This window comes from Saimiri boliviensis, chromosome 5 (assembly GCF_048565385.1).
Source record: "Saimiri boliviensis isolate mSaiBol1 chromosome 5, mSaiBol1.pri, whole genome shotgun sequence".
NCBI lineage: Eukaryota > Metazoa > Chordata > Mammalia > Primates > Cebidae > Saimiri > Saimiri boliviensis.
The window spans coordinates 50830354-50846443 of record NC_133453.1 but is presented as its reverse complement, the minus strand read 5'-3'; the positions used below and the strand labels follow the sequence as shown (position 1 = coordinate 50846443).

Genomic DNA, 16090 nt, shown 5'->3' with positions numbered 1-16090 from the left:
CTCCACTCACTTCTTTCTTGCATAGTTTCTGAGAAGAAATCGGGCATAATTCTTATTTTTGCATCTCTATAAGTAATGTGTTTTCCTCTGGCTTCTTTTAGGATTTTCTTTTTAAAATAATTTTTAATTTCTGTGTGTACATAGTAGGCACATATACTTGAGGTCCATGAGATTTTTGGATAGAGGCATGCAGTGCATAATAATCACATCAGAGTTAAGTAGAGTATCCATCACCTCAAGCATTTATCCTTTATTTGTGTTACAAATAATCCAACTATACTCTTAGTTATTTTTAAATATGCAATTAATTTTTTTACTATAGTCACCCTGTTGTGCTAGAAAATACTAGATCTTATTCATTCTTTCTCTTTTTTACCCATTAACCATCCCCACTTCCCCCCACTACCCTTCCCATCCTCTGGTAACAATCATTCTACTCTGTATTTTCATGACTTCAATTGTTTTAATTTTTAGCTCTCACAAATCAGTGAGAACAGGCAAAGTTTGTCTTTCTGTGATTGACTTATTTCACTTAACATAATGACTTCCAATTCCATCCATGTTGTTGTAAATGGCAGGATTTCATTCTTTTTCATGGCTGAATCCTACTCCATTGTATATCCGTTTGAATGGATACATTTTCTTTATCCATTCATCTGTTGCTGGACACTTAGGTTGCTTCAAAATCTTGGCTGTTGTGAATAGTGCTGCAATAAATAGGATGATTTTCTTTATGTTTGTTTTTCTGTAATTTGGAAATGATATGCCTTGATGTTGTTTTTTGTTTGTTGTTTATTTCTTTTGGCATTCATTTGGCTTGGTGTTCTCTGAGTTTCCTGAGCCTGTGGTTTGATATGTCGTATTAATATGGAAAAATTCTCAATCATTATTGTTTTAAATATTTCTTCTTTTCCTTTCTCTCTTCTCTTTCTGTTCTTATTTTACCTAATCTTTTTAATTTATTTTTATTTTTGAGATAGGGTGTTTGTTGCCCAGGCTGGAGTGCAATAGCATGATCTCAGCTTACTCCAGCCTCTACCTCCCATATTCAAGTGACCCTCCCACCTCAGCCTCCCAAGTAGCTGGGACTACAGGCATATGCCACCATGCCTGGCTAATTTTATTTTTTATAGAGATGAAGTCTCACTATGTTGCCCACGCTGGTCTCAGACTCTTGGACTCAAGCAGTCCTCCCTCCTTGGCTTCCCAAAATGTTGGGATTACAAGTGTGAGCCACTGCACTTGGCCTAGAGGGTTCTACGGATATGTCTTCATGATTAGAGATTCCTTCTTCAGTTGTGTCCAATCTCTTTATAAGCCCATTAATGACATTCTCCTTTTCCTTTACAGTGTTTTTTATCTGTAGCATGTCATTTTGGTTCTTTCTTAGGATTTCCATCTCTGCTTACATTGCCCGTCTGTGCTCATCTGTTATTGGAGGCTGCTTTATCCATTAGAACCCTTAGCACATTAATCATTGTTGTTTTAAATTTTAAACAACAAAATCATTGTTGCCTTAATCCCTGCCATGTCTAGTTCTGAGGCTTGCTCTGTCTCTTTAAATCGTGGTTTTTTTTTGTTTTTTTTTTTGTTTTTGCTTTTTAATATACTTGTAAATTTTTCTTGATAGCAGAACATGATGTACTGGGTAAAAGGAACTGTAGTTAAATAGGCCTTTAACAATATAATGGTAAGGTATGGGGGGAGAAGCATTCTATGTCAGTCTCTTGGTGAGCCTGCATCCCTCTGCTTTGAACTTCACCAGTGCTTCTCAGTCCTCTCCCCATGTCCCTTAGGCCAGGCAGGATGGTTAGAAGTGACTGGAGTTGGGTATTTCCCTTCCCTAGGTAGCTTAGGCTTTGATAAAACCCCAGCAGGTTAGGCTCTGAGAAAAGCCCAATAGGTTAGGCTCTGGTAAAGTAGTTTCTCCCGAGAGCAGGCCTTGTTCAGAACAGAATGCCATGGAGTATTTCAAAATGGTTCTTTTTCTCCCTCCCACTGGTGGAAGTATGAGGGGATTTTTCTTCAATATTCACTGTGAGCACCTGATAAAACTCCTAGAGGTAAAACGCATGAAAGCATGCGGCTGCACTATGATGTGTCTTTCTAGAGTTTTAAACTCTCATACTTGTCCACACTGAGCTAGCAATTTAAATTAATGTTAAGGTTTTCTTACCCCAGTAATGATTCCTTAGGAAGTTTCTGCTTGTGAATTTCTGCTCTACTAAGTTATGATTCTCTGAATCCACCTGTCTCTCCAATTTTGAGGAAATCAGTTTGCCTGTTACCTCACTTCTCTGATGAACTTAAGGGTTATTGATTTCTTTAGGGTTGGTTCAGCTTTTTACTTGTTGTTAGGACGAAGTGGTGACTTCTAAGCTCCTTAAATGCCAGACCAGAAACTGGTAGACTAAACGATAATTTTCTTCTTTGAAGAAACTGGAAGACTAAACAATAATTTTAAATAAATAGATTTGGGTCTGATTTTATGGAATATCAAGGCTATACTATCAAGCTCCAACTATGAAGGCAGGTAGAAGGACATTGGAAGTTTCTGATGGGAGAGATTTAATGAAAACAGTGCTTCACTGAGAAAATATCATTTAAACAGAGAAATGAATAGGAGTTAGCTAGATCCTGGTAAGGGAGAAATTGTTGGGGAGACGGAAGGTGTCAGAGAGCAGGAATAGCCCAGGGAGACAAAATAATTCACCATCCAAATCAGGGAGACTTGAAAAGTGAAAGGGCACAATTAATCATTATTCTGGTGGAACAGACATTGGCCAGTACTTTCCTGGATAACCTGAGACGTGTGATTTTGCTTCATTTGGGGAGCTACAAGAAAGTCAGAACAATCAGAACAATGTGTGGATGCTTTTATTGGGAGGTAGGTGAAGAAGGTAGTTGTAGCTGGTGTTTCAAGTTACGTTGGAGCCAGTGGATCGTGTCACTGTTCCTCATTATCAGATGGCCTTGAGAAGCCATTGAGCAAGGAGATGAAAAGATCAGATTTACGTTCTGAAAAACCGGATTGGATAAGGGCAAAACAAGGTGGGAATAGCAGTTGGGAGATGATTATGGCTTGGATTAGGATGGTGGTAGTGGTAGAGATGGGTTCTAGAGATATTTAGACTTGGTGATGGGCTAGTTATGGAGAAGAAAATGAGAAGGTGGTGCAAAAGAGTCTTCTAGATTTGTGGTCTGTAGAACTGGCTTTATTATGATCTCTCTCACTGATTTAGGAAGCAATAAAAGAGGACCAGGTTTGGAGGTAAGGACAGGAGTTCAATTTTGAATACATTAAGTTTGAGAGGAAGTGTGAAGATGGTTTACGAGATGTCAAAGATAAAGATATACAAATCAGAAGAAATAAAATCTAGAGCTATAATCCTTGGAGTCATTAATTTGTATATGGTAAGCAAAGTCATCGAGAAGAGAAAAAGGCCCAAGATTGAGCCTTAAAGCTCATTTGGATATTAGGACAATGAGAAGGTTCCAAAGGAGACTGCTAAGGAGTAACCAGTAAGGTTAGACAAAAATTGGGAGTGTGATATCACAAAAGCCAAGAGAAGAAATTAGTTTAAATAGGAAGAAGTGGACAATGGTGTACAATGCTATTGAGAAATAACTAAGGTGAGAATTGAAAAATGACAGTTGGACTCATGTGACAGTTTACTTACTATCATGATGACAGCATGGGGGAACTGCCCTCATGATCCAATTACCTCTCTCCTTCGACATGTGGGGATTACACTTCAAGATGAGATTTGGGTGTGGCCATAGAGCCAAACCCTCATGTCAGGTGGTAAAGGTCTGAATTGCTATTATGCTTTGGGTGAATAGTTTAGTAATATATATTACTGGTAATAATGATGTTATTGATAATTATATACTTTCACTCAGCAACTCCCATTTTTGGGATTTTTTTTTTTTTTTTTTTTTTGAGATGGAGTCTTGCTCTATTGTCTCGCTCTGTTGTGCAGTGGCACAATCTTGGCTTACTACAACCTCTGCCTCTTGGGCTCAAGCAATTCTCCTGCCTCAGCCTCCTGAGTAGCTAGGACTACAGGCATGCACCAGCATGCCCAGTTAAATTTTTTTTTTTTTTTTTTTGGTATTTTTAGTAGAAACAGGATTTCACCAGGTTTGCCAGGCTGGTCTTGAACTCCTGACCTCAGGTGATCCACCTGCCTTGGCCTCCCAAAGTGCTGGGATTACAGGCACGAGCCATTGTGCCTGACCCATTTTTGAGAATCTACTCAAATTATAAAGACCTATATAAAATGGGAAAAAAATAAAAGAAAAGTGCCCATTGGATTTAGTGACATAGAGGCCTTTGAAAATCTATATATTTTTCAATTTCAAAGGATCTTATCCTCTACTAAAAAACTTTAGTCAAATGGAAAATAAACAAGAAATAATTTACCATCAGACTATTGTACACATTGACTCAAATTTTCAAATATTTAACATTTTATCTTTTCAAATATTTAATATTTTAAATGTTACTCATTTTTCTTTGCTTATAAAGAAGTATGGATTTTTAGAAAATTTTTGGTTTTTGTTTCTAAGTATGGATTTTTAATGGTTGGATATCCCGAGTTAAATAAAGGAATATAGGGTTGCCTAAGTATTTTTTTAATGCTTACTTTGGAGATTTTATATTATACAATACTAAGCTCTGTGGTTGATACCAATAAGGCATTTAGGCTTTTTTAGGAATGTTAGTGCTTTGATCACTGAAGTAATTGTCCAACCATTCTAGGTCCAACACCTCTACACCTTGCCGCACAGGCTTGCTCATTAGAAACATCAGTCTGTCTACTCTGTTTCAAAGCTGATTACATGCTTTCTGAAAAAAGAGGCTGGATGCCGATTCACTTTGCCGCTTTCTATGACAACATTTGCATCATTATTGCTCTCTGTAGGAAGGATCCTAGTTTGCTAGAAGCTGAGGCAACAGCTGAGTAAGTCATTAAGCACTTATATCAGGTTAAGGTTGATGTCTAGGCAATAATAAAAAAAAAAAAAAAACAAGAAAGAAAATTAAATCGAATATAAATTTCTGCTTTTCATGGCTTGCCGAACACACTGCCACTAAAAGGTGATTAGCATGGGTAATCTGGAAGATATGTAAAGTTTTCTCTGCTATCCTTTCTATTCACTGTCTCTAGAATTTAAAAAGACGAGAGCTTCTATCAACCTATGCATGTTTTCTGAAAGAATAAGGACTGATTCCTAGGGAGATGTCCCTAACCTTGGTCCAATAGTATGGTTCTGCAGATTAATTTTTCATGTTAAATGCTTTACTTAATGTCCTGGAAGAAGCCAGAGACTAGGGAGAGGAGAATTGCTCTAAATTGGATCGTACACAACCAGGTGGCAGCCCTAGGACTTCAGATCAAAGGGGATAGGCTTTGGATTACAGGAGAAATATCTATTGGTATCTGGAAGAGAAATACATTAAAAAGAGTGAAATAACTTTGACATTTAAAAAAAAAAAACCAACAATCTTTTGTTTTACAATTTAGCTACAGATCAGCATTTAGGATAAAGGTGTAACTTCTCCAGAAGGTGCATTCTTGGCTGGAAATCTAAAGCCAGGTTATTGTTTTGGATCTCTGAGCCTGATTTAGACCTAGTTTCATTCAGGTTTTTTAGGTCTTTGAATAACCTGTCCACTATTATTCAGTGGTCTAGGGCTAGCATAATGGCTTGTTAGTATGAGGGACACCAGCTTTTTCTTGACGCTCTTAACATGTGGAAGCCACCAGAGGAAGCTGGTGTCCCTCAGATACCAACTCCCACTTTCACCATCATGTCTACATTGTAGCTATGAGAAGAAAGAAGAGGCCAGGTACAGTGGCTCACACCTATAATCCCAGCACTTTGGGAGGCCAAGGCAGGCAGATCACTTGAGATCAGGAGTTTGAGACTAGCCTGGATAACATAGCGAAACTCCCTCTCTACTAAAAATACAAAAATTAACCAGGCATGATGGTACATGCTCATAATCCTAGCTATTCTGGAGGCTGAGGGACGAGAGTCACTTGAACTGGCGAGGCGGAGGCTGCAGTGAGCTGACATTGTACCACTGCCCTATAGCCTGGGTGACAGAGGGAGACTCCATCTCAAAAAAAAAAAAAAAAAAAAAAGAAGCAGCAGCAGCAGCAGCAGCAGCAGCAGCAGCACCAGCAGCTGGGAAATGGATAGCCAAACAAAAGATCTTTACTATCTGAAAATCAGCTAAGAGTTTTTGAGCAAAACTGTTAGTTTTTGCCACAATGAAGAAGCTGGGATTTGAAAACTGGACATGAAGTAATGGGTGTAACTAATTCCTGAGCTTCAGTTACATCATTTATAAAATGGGCTGATAATACTTGCTTTGCTTTTTCCTTCACTTACAGAGTAGTTCTAAGACTTAGATAGGATAGGGTATTGTAAGAACTTCGTGCATTATCATCCTCCAAACAAATTTTAAGGCATGATAATTAAGTTGGAGAGGTGGGTAGGGACCCATACTAAGGATGGCATGGCAAAGGGGCAAACTCATTTACATGTAGAATACAGAAGATGGGAATTCCTAAGACCAGAAGGTGGTGGTGTAAGTCAGACTTACTCTAATTGCAGTTTGAATAGTTTTACAAAAAGCAAATTTGACACTATAGGTGTGTTTATTTGTTATATTATGTTTCTTAATTTTTAGGAATCAGTGCACTCCGCTGTTACTTGCTGCCACTTCGGGAGCACTGGATACTATTCAGTACCTGTTTTCTGTCGGTGCTAACTGGAGAAAAACAGATATTAAAGGAAATAATATAATCCATTTATCAGTGTTAACTTTTCATACAGAGGTTCTCAAATATATAATAAAGTTAAATATTCCTGAACTCCCAGTGTGGAAAACTTTGGTAGGTGAGTATAATCTCTTTATAAATACATGTTCTGATTATTATTTAGTTTAATTATTGATACTCTAAAAGAAGGAAAACAACACATGCATATTTTAAATATTTAAAAATCATGAAATAAACATTTTATTAATTAAAACCAGAAATAGAAATAATAAAGAACTAAATTTTTGTGTGTGCAAACGTAGTTTTATTTCAAAGTTAAAATCAAAGATCTGTGACCCAGACTATATTTTACACAACTATATTTATTTTTATTTTCCAACTTTCTCCAAAAGTTGAAATATCTCCTTCATCAAGAAAAAGGAAAGAGGAAATTTTAAGTGAAAAACATTCCCTCCAATTTATTCTTGCCTCCCAATTATAGAGACAAATTTAGCAAAATCTTTTGTTGTATTTTGACAAATGTTTTGTGAAAAATTCCACTTGAGTTTTTTCAAATTTGCATTCAGTCTAGCCAAAATAAGGGTAAATTACTAGGCCAATTATATGGACATATCTAATTTCACTCCCTTTAACGACGCCCACTAAAATTACATGGAGATTAAACAATAATAATACCACGAGCAGCGGACAAGCAAGGGAAAACAAGAAAGGATACAACAGCAATAAAATACTGGAAGATGGAAGCAGATAGGCAAGGCTTAGGACTAAGCCTAAAAAGCTGAGAACCCCTTGGACTCAAACCATAAATCCTCAAAAGGCTTGAGAATTGGCAGTGCCCATTAGGAATGCTCTCCTCAGAGCCTAACTTGGGAAGACCTAAAGATGCCAAGGCTAGAATTCTCCCCAATAAATAGAAAGGAGAGAGACTCAGGAAACTAGGAGTCTTACCCATGAGTAAAGCATAGGGAATTTCAAGGAAGATAGCAAAGGGAAGTTCCAGAATGGAACTGTGTATCCAGTCTAGAGGAAAAAGATGGGAGGAATTATCAGTAGGTACAAGGAAAACTAAGCAGATGAAATACAGCAGTCTCCCCTTCTCAGCAGTTTATCTTTTGGTGGTTTTGGTTCCCTGCAGTACAGTACAATAAGATATTTTGAGACAGAGGGATAGAGCACATTCATATAACTTTTATTATTATATATTGTTGTAATCTATTATTAGTTGTTGTTAAGCTATTACTATGCCTACAGACTTTATTATAGATATGTGTGTTCAGTCTGGTTTGACTTACGGTTTTTTACTTTAGAGTCATGCAAAAGTGATACACATTCGGAAGCAATTGCACCTACAGTCCCCATACAACCATTCTGTTTTTTAACTTCTAGTACAATATTCAACAAATTACATGACTTATTAAACATTCTATTATAAAATAGGCTTTGTGTTAGATCATTTGGCCAAGCTGTAGGCTAATATAAATATTCCAAGCACATTTAAGTTAAGCTAGGTAAGCTATGCTGTTTGGCAGATTAGGTTTATAAATGCATTTTGAATTTATGGTATTTTCAACTTACAAGGAGTTTATCAGGACATAACCAATCATAAGTTGAGAAGCATCTGTCAAGGAAAAAACATAGTATATACAGGGTTCAGTACTATCCACAGTTTCAGGCATCCACTGGGGGTTTTGGAATGTATCTTCTGCAGATAAGGGGGGAACTATTGTAAAATAAGGAAATTATTTAAAAAAAAAAACAAAAATAAGAAATGAGACACAACCATAGTACATTACAGTCCTCAACTGTGAATAATAAATGTAGAGACATCATCATATAAGTACTTAATGTTGATTTAGCTAAAAGTTATAAATACAGAGACAGGGAAGTAGGAGGAAAGAGCAGAGCAGTGTCAAAAGAGTTAATTTCCCATTTTTCATAACATAAAGTCAGTCAATGAAGTCCAAATCAATGTAACAAAACACAGCAGTGTATGTAAATATGTAGAAATAAGGAAATTTATAAATCATAGAAGGTTGTAGGGAAGAGTCCAAACTATATGGAGAGAAGAACCCAGAACAGTGGGGAGGGTGGGGCCAAGAATCAGTAAGTTTTGTTATAGATCTTTTAGTAACATTTAACTCTGAATCATGCACATGCTTAATTTGATATAAATAAAAAATGAATCAAAGCCAAAAAAGAGAAATTAATTGGAGAATGAGAACTGATTTTTTCCCAACAACTCATTTTAGGATGGGATAAGATATGTTTAAGGTTTTCGACCTCATTCTACTAATTCAAGAACTCTGTATATTCAGTTTTAAACTGGCTCAATACCTGATCTTGGAATTTAGTGGGTACTGGGAACATATCCCAAATACTGGATATGAGCTCCAAGAGATTGGAAAGTGTTTTTAATGTTTATTTGTGTGCATTTAAATCATTCTGTAGTCTTGTTAGGAGGAAGTGAGAGGACCATCCTGTTACTTTTACTAGACTAAATCATTGTAAATACCTACCTTAATAGTAGGAAGCTCTGGCCCCTAACAGGAATGGCCTAAAAGAACGTAAAAATTCACCAGGGCTGCTCCTTCCTACAGCCATTGTGGGGAAGTCCTGACAATGACGCAAAGAACAAACAACAGTGAGCATCTGGCCACTGCTGTTTTGCCTTGGGCCCTGCAAGAGCTCTCCCTCCTCACACTGCCCATTTCCACTATGCATAAAAGAAAAATCAGTTAATTAGAGTTCTCAGGATTAGCTCTTAGAGTAGAAGCTGAATTTTAAGAGAATGCCACGGAGTAATCTAGCCAAGGTAGATTCAGGATAGATTTGGTAATAGACTGGCTGGCTGAAGAGATGAGGAAAAGATAGTCTGTGTATCTTTTCTAGCACAATAGACATGTATATTTGTAATATCTTCTGTCTGTAGTAAAAGTTCCTCCAAGATTGTATTTAAAGTATCTTTTTCATACTCAGGAAATGTATAAATCCTAATTTCTAATTTAATGGATATTAAATTTTTATTAACAGTACTGTAGATTATGTTGCTATTATTGAAAACCCACATTCAAATTTTATTTAACAACTGATTTTAGACCAGAGAGAGATGTACTATTTTCCAGGGAAATCTGAAGTATGTGACCAGCCAACCTAAGCTATTCAGACCAAAGATGAAAAATTTTGGCCGGGCACGGTTGCTAATGCCTGTAATCCTAGCACTTGGGGAGGCCAAGGGAGGCGAATTGCTTGAGCCCAAGAGTTTGAGACCAGCCTGGGCAACATCGCAAAATGCTGTCTGTGCAAAAAAATATAAAAATTAGACGGATGTGGTGGTGCATGCCTGTAGTCTGAACTACTAGAGAGGCTGAGATGGTAGATCACCTGAGCCCAGAGAGATCCAGGCTGCAGTGAGTTGTGATCATGCCATTGCACTCCTGCCTGGGCAACAGACTGAGACCCCCATCTCAAAAAAAAAGAAATTTCAGGATTTTTCACTAATTATATAGACTATAAACCTCAAAGATCACAGGCTGATGGAATTTGTCAGTAATTCACAGGGAACCATGCAGAGAGGGGAATTTAATCCATGCATTTGGTGGTAATACTGGTGACCTCAACCCTTGGTTTTACTTAGCTGGTATGAAAACAGAATCAAGCATTTCATTGCCTCTTGTGTAAATTACAGCTGTGTTTTTCTGTTTAACTCTTAACAGAAATGTTACAGTGTGAAAGCTATAAACGGAGGATGATGGCTGTCATGTCCTTGGAAGTAATTTGCTTAGCAAATGATCAGTACTGGAGATGTATTTTGGATGCAGGTGATGTAAACTCTAACCATTTTTAATGCTATTTTATGTAAGCTGTATTTTATTCAGCAGTCATTTAAAAATATATTTTTAATTGTAAAGGAAAAATTTTAGTTGATTTTAGGTTTCTTTTGCTAAGATCACTTCATTTACCTGTCAAGCATGTTTTATTTTCCACATGGAAGCTGCACAGGATCAAAAAACTATATAAATTCTATTCGTTTAAAAGCTCACAAAATTAAAAACTGATATTAAGTATTAATTTAAGTATTACTTTACCATACTACTCTTATACTTACTTTTATTTAGAAATTATTCCTATTATGTAATCTGCACAATTTACTTTTGAAATTATAAATAGCAGATTTAATGTCAGGCCTGGTTTGTAACTAGCTCTGCATTTAGAACTTAAGATTCTAAATTGCTTAACCTCTCTTAGTTTAGTTTATTCACTAATAAAATGACTCCATCCCATAGGATTGTTTTGAGAATAGCATTGTCCAGAATAACTTACCGAAATGATGAAAATGTTCAGCTAGGAAAGGTGGTTCAAGCCTGTAATCCCAGCACTTTGGGAGGCCAAGGCAGGATAGCTTGAGCCCAGGAGTTTGAGACCAGCCCGGGCAACATAGTGAGACCCTGTCTTTATCTATATCTGTCTACCTATATATCTGTCTGTCTATACACACACACTCACATATATATACATATATATATATATATATTTATATATATACATATATATATATAAGGAAAATGTTCTATTTGAAAATGTCCAATATGGTAGCCACTACCGTAATGTGCTCATTGAATGCCTGTGAGATGCTCCATAAATATTAAATGAATAAATTAAAATTTGATTGATTGTAGATGGTCCCCTAATATATTCCTGAAAACATGTACAAAAAGCTCTATATCCAAGTGAACTATAGACTTAAAGAAGTCATGAGAGATATTTTATTTCAGGTAGCCAAATAAATAAGGTTGTTTTTATACCACCTGTTATATTTTCTAGCATTTTGTGTGTGTCCTATAATGTGCTTTCTGTTTATCATTGAATTGATATAAGTAAAACAGGCATCCAACTGAAGCCAGATTTTCTATTTTCACTATGCCCAACGATTTTCATCTTTGAGCCGATTGTAATTGACACTAATGTTGCATTTTTACAAGATTCAGCACTTTTTGTTTTTCACATGCTGGTATAAAATAAGGATAAAATATAATAAAATGCTCAAATAATTGCTTTAGCAGCGCCAAACAAAGTTGACGCAGTAACCAAAACTGAACTCTACAATGTGGTAGCACAAATAATTTATTTATCAATAATCTTAAGCCAGAATTTAGTGTTTCAAAGATGGCTTAAGGTTACTAATATAAAATGTATAATTGTGCTACAGGAAAATCAAATGTATGAACAATGAGAGCTGCCCATACCAAAGACAAGATGGAAGGTTTCTTCATGTAGTTTCAAATGATAATTTTATATATATTTTATGAAATTATTTGCTAATTGTTTATATTGCAATATCCATAAATATTATTTAAATATTGCCATGATATATTGACTACAAATGGTTACCAATAATTCATGTGTTTTTTTCTTTATTGCTGTTTTCATTACAGGCACTATTCCTGCCTTAATCAATCTATTAAAAAGTTCCAAAATAAAACTGCAGTGCAAAACTGTTGGGTTATTAAGTAATATCTCAACACACAAAAGTGCAGTGCATGCTTTGGTAGAAGCAGGAGGCATTCCATCTCTAATCAACCTACTGGTTTGTGATGAGCCTGAACTAAACTCTCGCTGTGCTGTCATTCTATATGATATTGCTCAATGTGAAAACAAGGATGTTATTGCCAAATATGTAAGTTCTTGTCATAGACCATTATTTTTAACTAATAAGAAATAACTCCCTCATATAGAAGCTACAAAAATAGAAACCCATGTTATTCAGTGACAAAACTCTCAGAGAAGAATAAAGCAGGGAAAAGGGAGGGAGAGGGAGCCTGGTGAGAAATATTCCACTGAGAAGTTGGCATTTGAGTGCAGTCCGGAAGTAGACAACGGAGTATTTTCTTAACTTAGCATATGTTGATTACTTCTTGCTGTTTACCAATTACCAGTGCAGTGTCTATAATGGCAAATATTTCTCCTTTTTTTTTTTTTTTTTGGTTTATTTTTAGAATGGAATCCCAAGTCTGATAAATCTCTTAAACTTAAACATAGAAAGTGTGCTAGTAAATGTAATGAACTGTATACGGGTATTATGCGTAGGAAATGAAAACAATCAAAGAGCTGTGAGAGAACATAAAGGCCTCCCATATCTTATCAAATTTCTGAGTTCTGATTCAGGTGAGCTTCTATCTCTGTATTATTTTATAATGACCAGATATATTAAGTGAAGCAAACATGGATTTGGACTCGTTATATATGAATAGATGTCCTGAATCTGTCTTTGAATAGATCTAAACATGTGTAATATAACCTAAATATCTAAAACGCAAATTTATGTTTCCTAACTGCTAAACTATGTAGAAAACAGTTCTATTTATTTGTTTGTTTGTTTGTTTATTTGTTTGTTTGAGATGGAGTCTCACTCTGTTGCCCAGGCTGGAGTGCAGGGGCGCGATCTCAGCTCACTACAACCTCCACCTCCCGGGTTCAAGCAATTCTCCTGCCTCAAGCTCCTGAGTAGCTGGAATTACAGGCATGCACCACCATACCTGGCTAATTTTTGTAGTTTTTAAGTAGATACAGGGCTTCACCATGTTGGCCAGGCTGCTTTTGAACTCCTGACCTCGCCCACCTTGGCCTTCCAAAGTGTTGGGATTACAGGCGTGAGCCACGGCACCCCGCCTCTTCCTATTTCTTTGTCCACATCCCCGATGTCTTTCCTGAGCTTTAGAGCTAGTTTGGGTTACTGAAGAGCTAAGTAAAGACACTTCACTCCTTTCAGAATTTGGGTCCAGATGAGAAATAGGAATCAAATAGAGATCAAAACTTCAGCCTTGTTGTTGGAAAGCTTGCTCCAAGAAAATAACAAAAAGTGCCAAAAAGAACCTAAACCATGCATTTGCAATGACTCATTCTTCAAACTAAAAAATTAGGTAACTCACTATTCTTCTCATAAGGAAGGATGAATAAGGAGTAAACTTTTATTCTTAGTACTTCTGAGTTTGCCATGGGTGGAGGCATTTCTACTTTTTGTACTGATGCAGGGTAAGAGAAAGAATGGTTTTCCCCACACTTTCTTAATTTTATTAATCTTTAAGGGTTAGCATTCCAAGTGTTACTTGAGTGATGTAACTAAAATGTAAAGTTGATTATATCTTCTTCTTTAAATTACTCAGTGACTGTCTATCACCTAGGATATGGTTCACATTTCCAGCATGGCCTATAAGCCCTTTTTGCTTTCCTGCTTCAAGAGGAAATGACCTTCCTGTCACTCCCCTCTGATGTTACTGTCAACTAATATTGAACTTATTGCTACGTTCTTTACTTGTGGAACAAAAGGTCAAGGACCTTGTTTTGTTGGTTCACCATTGTTTCCCTAGTGCCTGGGACAGTGTCTAGCACATAGTAGCTATTCAATAAATATACATTGAATAAATAATTAGATGATTAAATGAAGAAAATATTCATAACAATAAAAATAATATGTTAGACATAAATTGATATAAAGTGAGTATAGAAGTTGGCATGAACAATAAGACTTTAATAGAGAGATGATTAACCTTGATAGTACATAAAAAAACAAATGCTGCATTATGGAGCATCTAAAGGATATCAGTAGATGCATGAATGCACAAACACTTTTATATCTAGTTTTGCTTTTGGAAATATGTTGATATTCTACATAATAAAAAAATTAAATCTACAAAGCTGGGTGAAATGAAAACTGAAAGAAACAAATTGTATAACTAGATTTAAAAAGAAAAAAATGAACACAAATAATTGTAAACACAGTGCATTATATACTCTCTTTTTAAGGGTAAACATAAAACAAACTATACACAGATCTTGAGTTCTTTTTAGTGAGCTTGTATGTCATAGTGATATGGGTAGAACAAATCTGAACCCACATGATAAGTACTGTAGGACTGAAGAAATGAATAAATGTGTTATTATTAGATCCTTCTTGTGCAAAGAAATGTGCAGAATGTAGGATAACAATAAAGAACCTTGTGGGGTTGGCGTTGGATTGGAATTGGAAGTATATGTGTGTATACACATAAACATATGTATGTATACATATATGGATTCATATATACATATACACACATATATGTGTGTGTATATATACATACATGTGTGTGTCTGTGTGTGTGTGTGTGTGTGTGTGTGTGTGTGATCCAGAAGCAATTATATTTCAGTAGCAGTGAGCACACCTAGCAGCCAAATCTTGGTTTCTATATATCATCCCTCATTAAAAGGAACCAGAGCTTCTTGGAGAAATAATTGATTCCAGGGCAAGGACAAAAAAGGTATATGGTGAGTCAGGAATCATCATATGGTGACAGAAAGTAACAAAATACATTTTTTTTAAAAGGGGAGGCATATCTACAGGACACAAGGACAACCTGAAGGGGCTCCCACTGGCCAAATCTTAGGCAATTTGAGTACCAACATAAATAAGAAAATACACTGGGCACAGTGGTTCATGCCTAAATCCCAGCACTTTCTGGGGTAAAGATGGACAGATAGCTTGAGCTCATGAGTTCAACAACAGCCTGGGCAACATGGCAAAATCTCATTTCTACTAAAAATGCAAAAATTAGCTGAGTGTGGTGGCACACACCTGTATTCCCAGCTACCTGGGAAGCTCAGGTGGGAGGATAGCTTGAGCCTGGGAGGCAGAGGTTGCAATGAGCTGAGTTCATGTCACTGCATTCCAGCCTGAGTGAGAGAGTGAGATTTTGTCTCAAAAAAAAAAAAAAAAAGAGAGAGAGAGAGAGAGAAAAGAAAATTAATGGGTTATAACTCATTGAATAAAATAGGAGCTCATGCACTCATCCTGATGATAATTGGATAAATAAGGAAACAAATAGAGAATAAGGTAGGGATCTTCCATACAGCAGAATGCCAACAAATGTGAAGAATTGGTAGATTTGGAAAATTAGTATTGTGTAAACAGCATAGTAAAGATTGGTTCAGGCAAAAATTATTAATGGTTGCTAAATCTTGGGGACAAATTTTGATATTTACATGGCCTTAAAGTGTTTTGCTCCCTATTAGTTGCAAGAGGGAAAAATAGCAACTGTATACTAGAGAAACTGCGTGATCAAAAGTAACATCACCAATGAGGAATAGATGGACATTATATAACTCCACAGAGGATATCCCTAAAACATAATGTTACTTTTTTTTTTTTTTTGAGACGGAGTTTTTGCTCTTGTTACCCAGGCTGGAGTGCAATGGCACGGTCTCGGCTCACTGCAACCTCCGCCTCCTGGGTTCAGGCGATTCTCCTGCCTCAGCCTTCT

The 16090-nt window shown here is 36.3% G+C and overlaps 1 protein-coding gene across 1 annotated transcript in view; it reads left to right on the top strand.

The window, feature by feature from the left end:
• ANKAR (ankyrin and armadillo repeat containing) overlaps positions 1-16090 on the top strand; it is a 73381-nt gene that overhangs the window by 35980 nt on the left and 21311 nt on the right. The window contains exons 8-12 of the mRNA XM_074399363.1: positions 4766-4967; positions 6707-6915; positions 10511-10615; positions 12230-12471; positions 12791-12959. Of these exons, the coding sequence (XP_074255464.1) occupies positions 4766-4967; positions 6707-6915; positions 10511-10615; positions 12230-12471; positions 12791-12959 (927 nt within the window). The remainder of the gene's footprint in view (positions 1-4765; positions 4968-6706; positions 6916-10510; positions 10616-12229; positions 12472-12790; positions 12960-16090) is intronic.